Here is a 17,635-nt window from a genome sequence, read left to right as displayed (position 1 = left end):
CTCTGACTTTCAAATAAATAAATAGATCTTTAAAAAATTATGCATGGATCTCAAAAGTTTTTGTACCAAAATAAATCAAACTTTTAATTCCATTTCCACGGTTTTTAAAAAGTTTTATAAATCAATCAATTAATGCATCTAAAAGGCAGAGTGGCAGAGACAGAGAGACACAGAGAGCTCTCCCATCCACTGTTTCACTCCCCAAATGTCTGCAACAGCCAGGGTTGCACTAGGCTAAAGCCAGGAGCCAAGAACTCCATCAGGATCTCCCACTGGGGTTGTAGGGGACCAAGCACTTGAACTATCATCTTCTGCCTCCCAAGTACATTAACAGGAAGCTGCATTGGAAGCACAGCTGGGGCTCGATCAGGGCACTCTCATACGGGATGTGGTTGTCCCAAGGATCCACTTAGTCCTCTGGTTCACAATGCTGCCCCCCATGGACTGTTTGAAGTATCCTCGTGCTCTCTTCCTGATTCTTGTAAGCACTTTCTTAAGTGTGGCAAGGAAGTTTCGGAATCTCCACCCCAAGGCTCAAGGTTCAAGGTTTTCAGGCTCATCCACCCAAAGCCCCACCCGCCTGGCGCCATGACTTTGACAAATGTACCAAGGCTGCACACTCAGCCTGCACTGGCAGCTCTCTCACCCCTACACTCAGAGGCTCACCCTGATTTTCAGCAGCTGGCCTGGAAGCTGCAGGAGCCTTAGAACCTGGTGGAAAGCTCCTGTGGCTTTTACCCGTGTTAAGGCGGCTGTTAGCTGCCTGAAACGGGCATTTGCTTTCTTGCAAGATTTCCATGCTATCGAGGTACTTCAAAACACTCATGGAAAGTGGAATTAAAATATGTTTATTTGGGGAGTTGATGTTGTGGCAATGCAGGTTAAACTGCTGCTTGAGACGCCACAGGCATCCGGTATCAGAGTGCTGGTGCAAGTCCTGGCTGCTCTGTGTCTGACCCAGCTCCCTGCACCTGGGAAGGCAGCAGAAGATGGCCAAGTACCTGGGCCCCTGCACCCATGTGGGAGACCAGGATGGAGTTCCTGGCTCCTGGCTTCGGCCTGGCCCAGCCTTGGTTGTTAGGACAATTTGGGGTGTGAACTAGCAGATGAAAGATCTGTCCCCTTTCCCTGTCCCTCTGCTTTTCAAATAAAAAAAAATCTTGTTTTTTAAAGATGTCTTTTTGGATGCAAAAAGCCCTTTGAAACCAATGCCTAGTTTTTCATGTATACATTTCCATAAACTTTTTGAAGACCTTTTTTTTTTTTAAAGATTTATTTTATTTATTTGAAAGACAGAGTTACAGAGAGAGGTAGAGACAGAGAGAGAGGTCTTCCATCTGCTGATTCACTCCCTAGATGGCTGCAACAGCCAGAGCTGTGCCGATCCGAAGCCAGGATCCAGGAGCTTCTTCTGGGTCTCCTACATGGGTGCAGGGGCCCAAGGACTTGGGCCATCTTCTACTGCTATCCCAGGCCATAGCAGAGAGCTGGATTGAAAGTGGAGCAGCCAGGACTCGAACTAGCACCCATATGGGATGCCGGAGCTTCATGCCAGGGCTTTCATCCACTGTGCCACAGCGCCGACCCCTTGAAGACCCTTTGTAACAGTAAAAGCTAGCCTACTCTACATTTCCTAAAATTATCATTACTCCCAAACCAGCCAAATGTCACGGACACCCCATTTTCTGGCCCAATCCTGCCTTCCACTTGCACCCACCCCTGCTCAGCACAGGTGGTTCTGGTGCGACTTCACACCGAGGGCCATGGCTAACCTCCTGACTCAGTCCCTGTTGCCATTGGAACAGTCATGATTGGACTTCACAACCCCACCCTGAGACACTCCTTCCTAGGACCACTCTAGGGACCCGCTAGCTTAGGGGCAAGTGGTGTGTATGGCTATGGGGTGAGGTGCAAGGCACAGTGTGTGTGAAGCCAGGGCAGCCCATGCGGAGCTGGCCACGGTAGCAAGGCAGGGCCAGACACGGTCAGGGCTGAGGCGGGGTGTGTGTGTGTGTGTGTGTGAACATGGGGCTGGGAAGCTCGGATGAGGCATTAAGAGACGTCTGAGCCCAAGACAGATCATGGATTTTCTTTCTAAGCGAGCTCCCCCCATTTGCATTTATTGATGTCATGTGATGGATGGGCTCGGTCCTCACTCTGGTATCTTATCTGATGTCAGCTTTCTCCCCTGAGTGCTTCCTTTGTTTGTGTCTTGGGCTCTGCGGTGTGCGGGTGTGCGTGCGTGTTTTCTGGAGGCTACTTCCCTGCACTGGTGGCAACGTCGCGTGCTATTTCTCGGGGAAACCACCCGACTTTGTCAGGACGAGACATGTCACTATGCAAACATGCGAGCTGATGCAGGCAGCCTGCGACTGCAGGCACGTGCACGCTCCCTTTTGCTTTGCTGCTATGTGTTTGTGCCTGACACAGAAATCCTGACAGAGCCTTGTCCTCCCAATGCCCATCGAGAGAGGTGGGGGGAAAGGTCGGCGTGTTTGTAATTACATGCACAGCTTCAGCGAGACCATTCCTAAGAGAACTTTGATTTTGACTTGTGTTAATGAGAACCAAATCCTTCTCTTACAGTTTCACCTGTCTGATGGCTGGAAGAATTTTCTACATACTAGCTCATACTAGCTTCTTGTTCTTTGTGTTTCATACCTTGTTCCTTTTTTTTTTTTTTTTTACAAAATCTTATTTATTTATTTTAATTTTATTTGAGAGACAGAGACAAGGCAAAGTGATCATCCTCATTTATTGATTGACCCCCTCCCCCGCCATGCCCCTAACAGTTGGGGTGGGAGTGGGAACTCCATCCGGGTCCCCCAGGTAGGTGCAGGAGCCCAAGCACTTGGTCCGGCCTCCTCTGCTTTCCCAGGTGCATCAGCAGGGACCTGGCCCCGAAGCAGAACAGCCGGGACTTGAACCCATACTCTATGGGATGCTGGCATTGGGAGAGGTGGCTTAACCCACTGTTGTCACTATGCTGGCCTCTCAAATAAATTCAGAAAATAAATTTAAAAAATTTTAAAAGGCTGTTTAGTGATGAGAACACCAGAGCAAGCAGGGTCGGCCAGCCCGAGGAGGACGGGAGTGCTGAATTGTGGAATCTGAGGTGCCTGGATGCTGGATCTTTGGCTGCCTTAACAAAGATGTTAAGAAAGGACGAGTTTAGAGCAACAGAACTTTCTGTAATAACGACAAAGCTCTGCGTTTGCACTAACTGCCCGTCGCTATTGAGCACTGCAAATGTGGCCAAGGAGATGGAGGAACTGAATTTTAAATCTTATCTGGGCTTACTTAAAATTTAAGTAGCCACACATGGCTAGTCCTACCACGGAGGGCACCAGTACAGACAGCCTGAGCAGCCATAGAGGCCAGACAGGGGGCGGGGCCTGCCACTCCCTTAAACACAATGGCTGGGCCCATGGTGCTTTTAGAGACTGTTTTAATGTCTTTGAAGACCAGCAAGAAAAAAAAAATGTGTAAGCTAAAAGAGATGCTGTAATGTATAATATCAGTAGAGGCAGGCACCTTTATGCTAATGCAGTGGTCAAATAAAACATAAACAGGGGCTGGCGCTGTGGCATAGAGGGTAAAGCTGCCACCTGCAGTGCCGGCATCCCATATGGGCACCGGTTTGAGTCCTGGCTGCTCCACTTCCAATCCAGCTCTCTGCTGTGGCCTGGGAAAGCAGTGGAAGATGGCTCAAGTCCTTGGGCCCCTGCACCCGCGTGGGAGACTGGGAGGAAGCTCCTGGCTTTGGATTGGCCCAGCTCTGGCAATTGCAGCCATTTGGGGAGTGAACCAGTGGAGGGAACACCTCTCTCCCTCTCCTTCTCTCTCTGTGTAATTCTGACTTTCAAATAAAGAAATTAATCTTTTTTTTTTTTTTTGGACAGGCAGAGTGGACAGTGAGAGAGAGAGACAGAGAGAAAGGTCTTCCTTTACAGTTGGTTCACCCTCCAATGGCCGCCGCAGCGCACCGCGCTTATCCCAAGGCAGGAGCCAGGTGCTTCTCCTGGTCTCCCATGGGGTGCAGGGCCCAAGTACTTGGGCCATCCTCCACTGCACTCCCGGGCCACAGCAGAGAGCTGGTCTGGAAGAGGAGCAGCCGGGACAGACTCCGACTCCCCAATGGGGACTAGAACCCGGTGTGCTGGCGCCGCAGGCAGAGGATTAGCCTAGTGAGTCAGCCCAAATTAATCTTTAAAAAAATAAAACATAAACAAATACTAATGGCGGGAGTGCCCAGGGCCCAGGCAGGTGGAGGTGCGCTGAGGCAGGCGCCTCCCTGGACCTCCCCCATCTCTGTCTGGCCACCTCCCCTTCTGAACGCCCCCACCCCCACCCCCACCCCAGAGAGACCACCTGCCCCAAGGCCTGGTACAAAGACCCCTGCCCCCAGACTTGGAAACCTCACCTGCAGGAAGTGACACGGGTGGGCAAAAGGCATGGGGGGAGGGGCTGTTGCAGAGTTGCAGAAGGGTTCCTGCCCGAGGGCAAGGCCAAGTTCAGGAGAGTGTGCGCCCATTAATCTGTGACACTGACCCCATTACACAGAGGACCAAGCCGCGGCTCAGAGAGGGTGCAGGACCTGCCCAGGCTCCCGCGGCTGGGGGATTCCTCCCTTAGCCACGGTGGGGTCGCGGACAGGGCCTAAGAAGCGAGAAGCTTCTGTGCTGATCACGCTAAGGGCCGTCATGTCCACTACTCAGAGCTGACACCAAGAGCGACCCTCGGGGGCTCATTTGCTCCCTCGTGCATGTGCTGGGGCAGGGGTCTCCCTCTCGGCACAAGGAAGGAGGGAGAGAAAAGAGAAGCTCACAGCCCCGCCTCCCCGGCATCCCCTGCCGCGGGTCTTCCCCACCCCCGCGCTAGGCCCACCCCGCTGAGAGCAAGGTCTGGCGAGCAGGAATGCGGCTCGGCCCCTTTAAATCCGTCCGGGAACGCCCGGGGCCGGGCGGCGCCGTTCCGGGACCTGCTGGCCGGTGCGGGTCTCGGCGGGTGCGGGTCTCGGCGGCCTCCGGGTGCTTCCGAGCGCCGGCTCACAGAGGGCACGATGAGCCGCATCTACCACGACAGCGCCCTGCGGAACAAGGCGGTGCGCAGCGCGCGGCTGCCCGGCGCCTGGGAGCCCGCCGCCCACCAGGGGTAGGCCCCGCCGGCGGGAGCCGGGCCGGGAGCTCGGGGCTGCGGGTCCTTGGGCAGAGGATCCCGACCCCAACGCGGGGCTCCCGGGGCGGCGCTGGCTGCGGGTCCCCGACCGGCTGCTGGGCACCCCCGGGCCTTTGCACAGCGGCCGGCGAGGGCAGGACCTGCTGGAGAGCCAGGGAGCCGGGAAGCAGGGAGGGACCGCCCCTTGGCAGTTAGGAGCAGGGAGGATTCGTGCGAAGTGAAATAAGTGAGACGCAGAGAAGACAGAAATCCCGATGATCCCGCTTCCAGGGGCCATCTGGAGCAGTGGAACTGAGAAGCAGAGAGGCAGTGGGAGTCCCCGGGAACTGGGGCTGGGGGGAGTGGGGGAGTTACAGGGTACCCAGGGCAGCTGTAAGATGAGCCAGTTCGTCACACTGAACGTGGTAGACAGCACTGACCCATTGCACACCTCGAGTGTACACAGGCTTTGTCAGCTGATGTTCTTGGGAAAAAAAATAGAATTTCCGGGGTGTGTGTGTGTGTGTGTGTGTGTGTTATCTGGGCTCTGAGTTTTGCCAGGGCCCCCGTGAAACTGGTGTGTGACGGTGGAAGGGTGCAGAGGGGGGCACAGCATCCCCTCCCCCTGTAGCCGTGTGGTTCCCCCTTGGGAAACCAGCTGCCCAGGGCCCCACCTTCAGAGGCCACAATTGGATTAAGTTCTTAATTAACCCACTAACAAAGGGCTCCGGGGATAGGCAGCGAGCGCCCTGCCTGATAGCCACCCCTCACAGGGTGGATGCGGCAGGGAGGAGAGAGCCCCTTTTCCTCTTCCCACTCCTGTTCGTCTTCCGTGGGCTGGTGACCGCGTGGCTGTAAAGACAAAGTGGTTTCACACAGGTGGAAAGGGGAGAGCGCATACAGCAGCTTAGACCTCTTCCCCCACATCTGGTGAAACAAAGATAAAACCCTTTCTATGGAGTAAGCACGTCTGAATGTACATTCTCAGCTCGTCCCTGGAGGAGCAGCGAGAGGCGGCTGTGTTCTCCCCATTTTGTAGATGAGGAACACTGAGGCTGCAGTTACAGTAACTCCCAGCAGCCCTGCAGGAGGGGCCAGAGCTGGGTTTCAGGGCCGTCTGGCAAGGTTCCTGCTGTGCTCTGGGCACCGCCCCAGGCTTTGAGACCCTTGGAGGGACGGGGCCCCCGTGGCCTGCCGTGTCTGGTGCAGGCCCTGACCTGGGCCGGCGGACTCAGCGGAAGCTGTTTCCAGGGCACTGCCATAGCCGGCGTCCCATCTTTCCTCTCCTCACCAGGGGCAGCGGCGTCCTCTTGGAGGGACAGCTGCTGGATGTGTCTCGGCACTGCATCTCGGATGCCCGTGGCAGCAAGGTGAGGCTGTGTCCTCAGTGGCTTTTCCGTCTTCACTCCCTGGGCGTCTCCTTGTGCTGGGCTCTGCTCCTTCCTGGTGGACTCCTAGCGTGGGTAGGAACGGAAGCCCAAGCTGGGCCACCGGCTGGATAGGGAACCGCAGGGCTGGGCTGGGCTGAGCGGCAGATGGGTGCAGGAGCCTAGATTCCAGCCAGAAGGGCCTGGGCCCAGGTGGGAAGGCAGCGGACCAGGCCCTGACCCACGTGTGTGTGAAGGCTGCCTCGCAGACACCCGCTGGGCCGTCAGTCTCACGCCCCTGCCTGTCCCTTTGCCCTCTCAGCCTCCTAACACAGACCTGACTGTGCCTTTTGCTAGTTATCTATTTTTGATGGACATGGAACAGGAATTAAATAACTTTATTTTGGTGTAAAAAGCCCCTGAAACCCATTCGTAAACGGCCCTGGAAAATGCGGATAATGGAAAACCCACGTATGGATTTCAGCACTTTTTTGCACCCAGCGCACTTGTCCTGGAGTTCTGTGTTTTCCTGGAGCTTGTAGAAGTCCCCGCGTGTTTGCTTTGTCTCTTCTGAGCGTGAGACCTGCCGTCCACTGCCCTTCCAAACACCGCACTCTGATGTGCTGGCTGGCTGTTTCCCTCTATGAACCCGGGCTCTACCGCAGGCCCTCCCCAGGGGCTGCCTGCTGGTCGGTCTCCCACGCCCGCGGGAGCAGCCTCAGCTCCAGCTCACTGTTGACCCCCGTGCCAGACGAGGCTAGGCTGCTTGTACCCTTGCCTCCTTGGCACACAGCTCAGCAGGGGGGCACAACAACCATCCGGGGCTGCCCTGGTGGACAGGCCGCGCTCTCACCCACCTTGCTTGCTCTGGGTTGCTGGTTCCTCCCGGCCACCCAACTGCCACCCCGCTGTCCCCTCTTCCTCCCAGCCCAGGTGGGCAATGCCAAGCCCCTTCCCTGTCTTCCCCTCCCCTCCCTTCCTGCTCTCACCTCCACTCGCCTGTGGTGGACCTTCAGCCTCTGCCAGCAAAGCCTCACACCCGCCCTCCTGCCCCGGCTGCCCCCGAAGCTCAGCCCTGGCCCGCTGGCATCTCCAAGGCTCTCACTGCTGCCCAGAAGCCTTCCAGGATTCCTTCTTGTCTACCAGATAACTCCCAACTCCAGATGCCAGCACCAGGCTCCACTCAAACCGGTCCTACCGGCTCTCCCAGCCCAAGCTGCCCCGGAGCCTCCAAGGGCACTGCACTGCCCAAACCTGCACGTGGCCTTGGCCTGTGCTGTCCCGGGCTTTGCACTTCCTCCTCCACTCCACAGGCGAATCCCACCCTTCCTCCTCCTCCCAGGAAGTGGTATCAGCTGCTTGGATCGGAGCAGCCGGCGAGCAGCGTCGACGGCACAGTCCAGGCTTTGCACTGTGCTTGCGTGTAATCCCGTTCCTGACCTAGACGTTGTGTCACCCCCGTGGGGACACTGAGACTCGGGTGGGGGTGGGGCTAGGAGTGACTTGCCCCAGGTGCTGCACCTGTCAGAGAGGCTACCCTTTCCCCAGAAACCACTCCTACTTCACGGGACAGACTGAGCATCCCTGGTCCAAAAGTACAAAATCTGAAACTTTGGGGGCACCCATGTGATGCCACCAGTGTGTGTGATCCTTGGTGCCTGGGTTCAGGGGTACTGTACACACCTGTCTCTGGCCATGTGGAGACATTGAGGTCCAGTGAGCAGGTGAATGAAGGAATAGTTGAGTGTGTGTGGGAGGCATCTTCCCAACCTGCATGTCTTTGGGGGCTAAGGTGGGATTCCAGGGTAGAGGATGAGGTGGGTGCGGGCTGTGGTCAGGGCCTGCAGGATGTGTTGGGGTAGGGAGAGGGTGAAGCAGCCCCTCCCTCTCTCTCTTTCCCTCTCTCTCTGCCTGGCTGCAGGAGCGCTACTACGTGCTGTACGTCCGGCCCAGTCGCATCCATCGCCGTAAGTTCGACCCCAAGGGAAAGGAAATCGAGCCCAACTTCAGTGACACCAGGAAGGTGACCACCGGCTTCCTCATGTCGTCCTACAGTAGGTGTCTTTCCCCTCTGCCCCAGTGCTCCGCAGCGGAGCCTGCCTTTGTCCCTGTGCCTCTTGGTCCCAGCTTCGAAGCTGGTGTCTGCCACAGGGCCCCTGCCCCCACTGCTCCTTGCTGCCCCCCAAATTCACTGAGAGACTCCCACTGCCCCACCGTAATCCAGGCTGGCCCTCCCAACTCCCGCCGTTGCCTGCAGCCTCATAGAACTCTTGGCAACCTTGGCTGCGAGCTCCAAGCGCCTCCATGCAGAGCCCAGCCCAGGCCCCCAGCAGCTGCTGTCTCATCACCAAAGTCCTTGTTAGGCTCCTGGGCCCTGCCTTAGTCTGTCGGTGCTGCTAGCTGGTCATTTATAAACAGCACAGGTTTGCCTCTCACAGTTGTGGAAGCTGAGAAGTTCAAGGTCAAAGTGCTGGCAGATTCAGTGTCTGCTTCAGAGATGGTGCCTTCTTGCTGTCTCCTTGCCATAGCTGAAGGGCAAGGCAGCTCCCTTACCCGATTTTTTTTAAAAAGAGATTTATTTTATTTGAAAGGCAGAGTTTACAGAGAGAGGAAGAGACAGAGAGAGAGACAGGGAGAGAAAGATCTTCCATCCGCTGGTTCACTCCTCAAATGGCCACAAGAGCCGGGGCTGGGCCAGACCAAAGCCAGGAGCCAGGGGCTTTTTCTGGGTCTCCCACTTGCATGCAGAGGCCTAAGAACTTGGGGCGTTTTCCACTGCTTTCCCAGGTGCGTTAGCAGGGAGCTTGATCAGAAGTAGAGCAGCAAGGAATTGAACTGGTGCCCATATGGGATGCCGGCACTGCAGACGGCAGCTTAACCCATGATGCCACAGCACTGGCTTCTGTGTCACTGATTTTTTTATTTTATTTTATTTTTATTTTTTTGACAGACAGAGTGGACAGTGAGAGAGAGAGACAGAGAGAAAGGTCTTCCTTTGCCGTTGGTTCACCCTCCAATGGCCGCCACGGTCGGCGCGCTGCGGCCCGCGCACCGCGCTGATCCGATGGCAGGAGCCAGGAGCCAGGTGCTTTTCCTGGGCTCCCATGGGGTGCAGGGCCCAAGCACCTGGGCCATCCTCCACTGCACTCCCTGGCCACAGCAGAGGGCTGGCCTGGAAGAGGGGCAACCGGGACAGAATCCGGCGCCCCGACCGGGACTAGAACCCGGTATGCCGGCGCCGCTAGGCGGAGGATTAGCCTAGTGAGCCGCGGCGCCGGCCTTGTGTCACTGATTTTATGAGCGTGCCAGTCCCATCCCTGAGACTCTGCCTCGGTGACCTGCTCTTGAAGTCCCCCTTAGGAAGACCATTGTGTCAGGGACTGGGTTTCAGCATCCAACATTTCTGCATCCAGACCCTCTCCAGCTCGCCAAAGATCTGGGGCCTCTTCCAGCTTTCCCTGTAGAAGGGAGGGCCTCTTTGCTGATTGCCGCCATGTGAGAAGACTTTGAGGTTGAAGGGGAATTGGGCATTTCATTCATTCATTCATTCATTCATGCTGTTGGTTGCTCGTTGATTCCCGTAACATCTCAGTGAGCCGCTGCTGGGCCCTGGGCCTTGCTGGGCACAGACGGGGATGAACGACACTCAGTCCTGCACTTGAGGTGTCCCAGGCTGGTGGAGGAGACCTGGGCTGGCGCGTGGGAGGCTCAGTCAGGGGAGCCCTGGAGGTGGGAACACCCATGCTGGATCTTTCTAGATCAGCAGAAGCCAGCCTGTGTTCCCGGGGGCGGGGGGGGGGGGGAGGGCAGTGTGCCCAGACATGAGCCCAGGTGTTCCATCCAGGCCACCAGATGTGTGTGATGCAAGGGGCAGGGGCCGGAAGGAGCTGAGCTCCCATGGAGGCTTTGAGGAAGCCCTTCCTTGAGTGGCTGTCAGTAGGGAAGCGATACAATGCGATTCGATTGGTTTGAGAAATTCTCCCGGGAGGAAGACAGCTTGGAGAGCCGGAATGTGGGTGCTGAGTGATTGAGCGTGCAAAGCACCCAGCCTCCCCTGGCTGTGCACAGGCCCCCACAGGTGTTGCTGACGCGGCAATGTCAACCCTGTGTGCCCGCAGAGGTGGAAGCCAAGGGGGACAGCGACAGGCTCACGCCTGAGGAGCTGATGGCACTGGTGAACAAGCCCCAGCTGCTGGCGTTGACGGAGAGCCTGGCCCCTGATGGGACCGTGGCGTTCTGGATGCCTGAGTCAGAGATGGAGGCCATGGAGCTGGAGCTGGGGGCCGGGGTACGGCTGAAGACTCGGGGCGATGGTCCCTTCCTGGGTGAGCTGACCCCACATTGCTGGGTGGCCTCCGAGGGCCCCCAGCCTCCTCTGTGCTGCCCCTGCACCTCCTGCCCAGAGCTTGTGAGCGCTCAGCCTAGCAGGTTGGGCCTGGCCTCTGCTGGGGCACAACCCACCCCCTGGGATTAAACCCTAGGCAAGTGCCCTGGGGCCGTGCAGCCTGGGTATGCCACCCAATCCCATGGCTCCTGTGAGTGGCCACTTCCATCTAGCTCCTTGGGGGGGTTCCCACCCAGGGCTTTAGGGACCCCACCAGTCTGGGCCCAGCCCCCCCCAGCCCCTGTGTGTCTGCCATCAGCAGAGAGGACCCATCAATGTCTGTTCTTCTCTCAGAGTCATTAGCCAAACTTGAGGCTGGTACAGTGACCAAGTGTAACTTTGCTGGCGACAGCAAGACAGGCGCCTCCTGGACAGACAACATCATGGCCCGGAAGTCCTCAGAAGCGGCCACAGCGGAGGTCCGCGAGCAGGGAGACGGAGCCGCAGACGAGGAGTGGGTAGGTCAAGAGCAAGCCGTGTGCCTGGTCTTGGTGCCGTTGCACAAGGCGCTTCAAATGTCCACGGAAAATGGCATTGAAATACGTTCATTGGTGTGCCAGCAATTTAAAATCCGTGTATATGAGGGTCTTCAAAAAGTTCATGGAAGTGCAAATTATTGAAACGCTATGTGTGAGTTTCAACGGCCGGAGATGTGCCAATCCAAAGCCAGGAGCCAGGAGCTTCTTCCGGGTCTCCCATGCAGTTGCAGGGGCCCAGGGAATTGGGCTATCTTCTACTGCTTTTCCAGGCCATAGCAGAGAGCTGGATTGGAAGTGGAGCAGTGGGACTTGAACTGGCGCCCATATGGGATGCCGGCACTGCAGGTGGTGGCTTTACCTGCTACACCACAGCGCCGGCCCCTAGACTTACCTTTTAATTCCAGTTTTCTCCAAACCATTTGAAGTCCCCATGTATGCTCTGTTCACATCTCTTTACTATTTGGATTTCTCCCAGGATGACTGAGTTACCGGGACACAGACACCTCCTGAGCCCACCAGCACCTTCTACAGCACAAGTGGGAACGTCTTCCATCCACTACCACCACCTGGAGCTGGAGCCCACTGAGCCTTACCTGGTTCCTCCTGACGGCCACCTTGCCTTATTGCTTGAACAGGCTCTGCTGAAACCAAATCCAAGACCGTGACATTGGCCGTGGGGCCCTCGCTGTGGCTCGCGGCGGGTCCTTCCTGCCCATGTTCAGGACGAGCCTTCCAGGATGGCAGCCTTGCTTCGGGGGCAGGCGGAGGGCAACTTCCCCTTGAGCTGCCCGGCGGAGCTGGACTCGGTCTTGGTGCAGACTTGGGGAGCGTCCCATGTCCACATGCAGAGTGGCTCAGAGGAGTCGGGGGGCTCCCTGCTCCATCCTCGTTGCCTCCTACTTCCCTTCCACTCCTTCCCCCTCCCTGGTGCTCCGTGCCATGGCCTCTGCTGCCCTGTTCACCTCGCCCTTGGGTGCCGGTTCTTTCTCCCTTCCCTGACTGTCTCCGGGGCCTCCCTGGCTACGTTCCTGGAGGATGCTGTTGGCAGGGAGGCCGATGGTGTTCACAGGTGTGGCTGGCTGGTCTGCCTCGCCCAGGCTCACTCTGCCAAGGCCACATTTTGGAGAACACTTTTGTAGTTGTTTTGTACCTTGAGAACATTTTATCACGAGTAAAGCCTCAGAAAACAATTTCTGCACACGGCTTCAGGGGTCAGAAACCTCGCAGCTAAGCCACGCCCCCGGGCCCGAGCATTGGTCACGAGCGTGCCCACGCTGGGAAGGGATCTGGGGTTGGCGTCTACGTGTTTTAGGGACTTGGTGGCAGGTGGATCCCATGTGACTTGGGAAAGGGGAGATGGAGGTGACCTAGGAATTATCGAGGCCCCTTCCTGTGCTGGCCATGGTAATCGCTAAACACACTGACTGCCGAGTGCTCCTGGTGCTGGTACTTGGCGCTAGGCGCTCGCGAGGTCTTCCTTGTCACAGCCATCCCCTGAGGTCTGTACGCTTGTCATACTTTTTATATAGGGCTGCAGCTGGGCTCCCTGGGCGGTCTGTGGAGGAGAGAGGAATTTAAACCCAGGCAGTCAGATTTCAAGACCCACATTCTTAACTCTCCGGACCAGTCTGCTTCCTTGTGCATACGACAAAAAGAGAAAAAGGAGCTGGGAAGAGGCTCAGCAACTTGCTCACAGGTGCAGAACCAGGATGGAAATCCGGAGCAGCCAGAGGCCAGGTTTATGCCCCTTGCACGTGCTCTGCTTCCCTCGTCTGCAGTGCGGTCTTTGATACAGGGGCCAGAGATGGCAGAGCCACCTCACTGGTGTCCAGCATCTGGATGGGGCTGGCTCCCAGGCAGCTCATGCCGGGGCCTCAGCTATGGGGGTGTTGAGGGAAATGAGTGAGCAGGAGGGTAACTGGGGCTACTGACCGGGCATGGAGGCCCCAGTGTGGGGGATCCTGCTGCCCGATGCACTGTGGCTAAAGGGGACCGCAGTCCCGTGTGCACAGCACCCTTCCAGACAAGGATGCCCCATGTGTCACAGAGAAGCAAGAGAAAGGGCTGGGGGTCTTGGATAGGATTCAGGAAGACAAAGGCTACTGTGGGGGAGATCGGCGGTCGGGGTGGGGCAGGTGTGTGGGAGCCGAGGCTGGAGGTCGGGTTTTATGCCATCTCCAGGCAGAACTGGGATTCAGAGACTTCACCCTAACTTCTGGGAAGCTAGTAAGCCCATGGAGGGCGACCCGGTCTGCTCTGTAGGTTTTGGAGATCACATGGCCACGGAGAGCTCACTGGGGAGACCGCTGGTGTTGACCAGGTGAGCCTGCAGGGGGCTGATGGAAAGAAGAAAATGGCTTGAGGGGCATTCTGGGGGGTGGGGGTCAGGACCCCAAGGAAGTGAGGAGAGAGCAAGGGTTGGGAATGATGCCCAGGTCACAGGTGTGTGGAGGTTCTCAGCAGAGACCTGGCTGTAGCCCGCAAGCAAGGGAGCAGAGATCCACGCCCTGGAGAAGGGGACAGGAGCTGGGCTCCAGGCTGGGCAGGCAGGGAGACTGAGGCACCTGTTCCATCTGAGTAGGATGGGGGGGGCGGTGAGAAGCTGCTGTGGCCCAGCGGCTGCCTGGGCTCACAGGGCTCACCCTGGCACCCTGCACAGGAGTCCCTGTGAGAGCACAGCTGTCCCCAGCTCCCCAGCACATGGGAGGCCCACGGTCCTGGTTGTACTGTGGCTCCTTTGTGGGCGAGAAATGGCTGGGTGTTAGGGTGGGGCTGGCCAGTGGGCCGGAGCACCTGTAGACACGTGTGGGGAGCTGAGGAAGGAGCAGGGGCTGCACCCGGCTTCCAGTGCCCCCCCACCTCCAGGGCAGTTTTCTGAAAACACCTTGGCCCCCATCACGCCCTTGATGAAGAGTTCAAATTCCCTCTCACAACTCACAGAGCTCGTGACACTGCCGCAGTCACACCCTCCTTCCTCTGCCTGCTCCCTCCTTATCAGCTCTGGGCTGTATTCCAGAGTAGCTAGAAGGAGTTTCTGCAGGGGCTTAATCAATGCTAGAAACAGAAGGTGGTGGTGGTAGTGTTTTTATGATCCAGTTTGTTGGCACAATGTTAAGTTAAAACTCAAACACTTCTATGGGATTTCTTGGAGCTTTTAAAAAATTAATTGGTTATTTCAGAGAGACAGATCAACAGAGAGACAGATAGAGACATAGCTCCCAGCCATTGGCTCACTTCCCCAAATGCCTGTAACAGCTGAGGCTGAACCAGGCCAAAGCCAGGGGCCAGGAACTCTATCCAGGTCTCCCGTGGGGGTGACAAGAACCTAATCATTTGAGCCATCGCTGCTGCCTCCAGAGGTCTGCATTAGCAGGAAGCTGGAGTCAGGAGCAGGGCCAGGAATGGAACTCAGGTACCCTGGGAGTTTCAATAGGCTAATCTGCACCAAAACTCTTCAAGACGGACATGGCTATGTATGCGCCATATTTGTCTGACCACAGAACTCCCAGTGAGGGGCATCTCGTGGGACAGCTGCCATGAGACACTAGTTTTGGAGAGCCTGCCCTGGTCCCAGGGAAGCCATGTCCATGTCCCCACCTCCTCTGTGTGGCTGGAGCTCTGTGGTCGGGAGGCCCCTTTCTTCCTTTCCACCTGGATCTGAATTCTTCCTCCAAGGTTCCCACCGCCAAGCCTAATGATGGAACAGGACACGTCATTCAGATCTCCAAAGGAACCCAAGCAGATCCTTGAGCTCCCATTTGTACAGCAAACACATTTGAGGGATTAAACTCATCTCCATAAATAATGCATTTAGAAGCCACATTTAGGGGGCCAGTGTTGTACACAGCGGGTAAAACTGCCATGTGCAACCCTGGCATCCCATATGGGCGGCGGTTCAAGTCCCGGTTGCTCCTCTCCTGATATAGCTCTCTGCTGTGGCCTGGGGAGGCAGTAGATGACTCAAATGCTTGGGCCCCTACTCCCACGGGGGGACCTGGAAGAAGCTCCTGACTCCTGGCTTCAGATCAGCCCAACGCTGGCCACTGCAGCTCTTTGGGGAGTGAACCAATGGACAGAAACTCTCTTTCTCTGTCTCTCCCACTCTCTCTGTAACTCTTTCAAATAAATAAGTAAATCCTTTAAAAAGATCTAAAAATATATTTAAAGGGGAAAAGAACCCATATTTTCACTGTTATGTTCATAATTTGTAATATTTTGAATAATGTGTAATTTCTGTACATGATTGTAATGCTGTGCCTATACATAAAACTTGATTCTACTTTTATAGTTAATGTCACATAATCTCTTCCCGTGCTGCTACATAGTCTTTATAGCCATCATTTTTAAGATTGACTGTCATGGAAAAGTTCTAGCACAGTTCAATGTTAGATATTTAAGTTGATCCCCATTTAGCTAATATATTTAACGTTTCAAAAAATGCCGAAATGTATAGTTCCCTCAACTTTCCCCTCCCACACAAACACTATATTTCTGGGTTATTGCTTTGGAATCTTTTGTAAAGTACTTGTTCTTTCGGCAGATTGCTTCCCCCAAGGGTTATTACCGGCAGTGTAGTTAGAGAACCATTTTCAAGCTACCCTTGCCAGAACTGGGGATGAAAACATTTTTTAAATGGTATCTGCTAAGGTAAACATTACTGCTTTAGGAGTGGATGCCCAGCCTCGCAGTCTGGACGCCCACATCCGAGTCAGCGCCTGGGTTTCGTTCTTGGCTCCAGCTTCCTGCTGCTGCAGACCCCGGTGGCAGTGGACCTGCCACTCCTGTGAGATCCCACTGCCAGCTCTGATCCCAGCCCAGCCCCCGCATTTGGGGAGTGAACTAAGCCATGGGGGGAGCTCTCTCTCTGCCTCTCAAATATTTAGAAATAATAATACTTCAGGGGTCGGTGCTGTGGCGTAGCGGGTAAAGCTGCTACCTGCAGTGCTGGCATCCCATATGGACGCTGTTTCAAGTCCCGGCTGTTCCACTTCCCATCCAGCTCTCTGCTATGGCCTGGGAAAACAGTGGAAGATGGCCCAAGTCCTTAGGCCCCTGCACCCACGTGGGAGACCCGGAAGAAGCTCTTTGCTCCTGGTTTCAGATTGGCCCAGCTCTGGTCTTTATGGTCATTTTTGGAGTGAACCAGCAGATGGAAGACCTCTCTGTCTTTCCTTCTCTGTCTGTAATGCTACCTCTCAAATAAATAAAATCTTAAAAAAAGAAAGAAAGAAAAAAAGAAAGGCAGAATCGGAGAAGAAAGTCAGAGAAAGAGAGGGAAGTCTTCTATCCATTCCCCAAATGACCACAATGGCAGTAGCTGGGCCTATCCGAAGCCATGAGCCAGAAGCTTCTTCTGGATCTTCCACAAGGGTACAGGGGCCCAAGGACTTGGGCCATCTTCTACTGCTTTCCCAGGCCATAGCAGAGAGCTGGATGGGAAGTGGAACAGACAGGACTCGAACTCACGCCCATATGGGATGCTGACACTGCAGGGGGTGGCTTTACTTGCTACGCCACAGCGTCGGCCCCACAACTATTTTCTATGTTTAAAAATTTGTCTTACAAAAATTAGAATCTCTCTAATTGTATATGTTCTATTTGTGATTTTTTATTGCTCCTACAATAAATATATTCTCTTTTAAGATGTTTGTTTTCCATTTTGATTATTATTTGGTTTTATACTAAACTCTGCCTATAACTTAAGGGTAGGTATGAAATGATGTAACTAATTTGCCTATTTCCAAAGTGCTAACCAGTTATCCTAAAACTTTTTTTAAAAGATTTATTTATTAATTTATTTGAAAGGCAGAGTTCCAGAGAGAAAGGGAGAGACAGAGATCTTCCATCTGCTGGTTCACTCCACAGATGGCAACAACAGCCAGGGCTGGACTAGGCTAAAACCAGGAGCCTGGATCTTCTTCTGGGTCTCCCATGGGGGTGGCAAGAGCCCAAGCACCTGGGCCATCCTCTGCTGCTTTTCCCAGGCCATTAGCAGAGAGCTAGATCAGAAGTAGAGCAGCCGGGACTGGAACCGGCGCCCTATGGGATGCCTGCACTGTAGGCAGTGGCTTTACCTGCTACACCACAGCGTCGACCCGGGGGCAGGGGGTGGGTGTCTTGAGGCACCTTTTCACACACCCTCAGCCATTTTATTACAAAATCTAGAACTGGAATCTCCGGGCCTAATTTACATATTTAAAGTGTGTGTGTGTGTGTGTGTGTGTGTTTTAAATACATATTGCCAAACA

At 55.2% G+C, this 17,635-nt stretch overlaps 1 protein-coding gene across 3 annotated transcripts; it reads left to right on the top strand.

Moving 5' to 3' along the window:
• Positions 1 to 4,899: 4,899 nt before the first annotated feature.
• Positions 4,900 to 12,577, top strand: ARPIN (actin related protein 2/3 complex inhibitor). 3 transcript variants are annotated; one of them, XM_008275338.4, is made up of 6 exons: positions 4,900 to 5,154; positions 6,452 to 6,527; positions 8,446 to 8,578; positions 10,643 to 10,849; positions 11,203 to 11,366; positions 11,863 to 12,577. In XM_008275338.4, exons 1-6 carry the CDS (start codon positions 5,063 to 5,065, stop codon positions 11,869 to 11,871), a joined length of 681 nt encoding a protein of 226 aa, XP_008273560.2. In that variant the 5' UTR covers positions 4,900 to 5,062; the 3' UTR covers positions 11,872 to 12,577. The 3 variants fall into 3 exon arrangements, with proteins under 3 accessions (XP_008273560.2, XP_008273559.3, XP_017193040.3); XM_017337551.3 differs by having other exon boundaries at positions 5,020 to 5,154; positions 6,452 to 6,620; XM_008275337.4 differs by lacking the exon at positions 6,452 to 6,527 and having other exon boundaries at positions 4,945 to 5,154.
• Positions 12,578 to 17,635: the final 5,058 nt, after the last annotated feature.

The sequence above is a fragment of the Oryctolagus cuniculus genome, chromosome 12, assembly GCF_964237555.1.
Source record: "Oryctolagus cuniculus chromosome 12, mOryCun1.1, whole genome shotgun sequence".
Lineage (NCBI taxonomy): Eukaryota > Metazoa > Chordata > Mammalia > Lagomorpha > Leporidae > Oryctolagus > Oryctolagus cuniculus.
Note: the sequence above shows the minus strand (reverse complement) of the source record. Positions and strands in the feature narration are given on the sequence as shown.

Excerpts from the sequence above, each read along its gene's own strand:
- ARPIN (XM_017337551.3), top strand. The coding sequence starts at position 5,063 with ATGAGCCGCATCTACCACGACAGCGCCCTGCGGAACAAGGCGGTGCGC. Across the intron at positions 5,155-6,451 it reads GAGCCCGCCGCCCACCAGGG|GGGCAGCGGCGTCCTCTTGG; the intron begins GTAGGCCCCGCC and ends TCTCCTCACCAG. Across the intron at positions 8,579-10,642 it reads CTTCCTCATGTCGTCCTACA|AGGTGGAAGCCAAGGGGGAC; the intron begins GTAGGTGTCTTT and ends GTGTGCCCGCAG.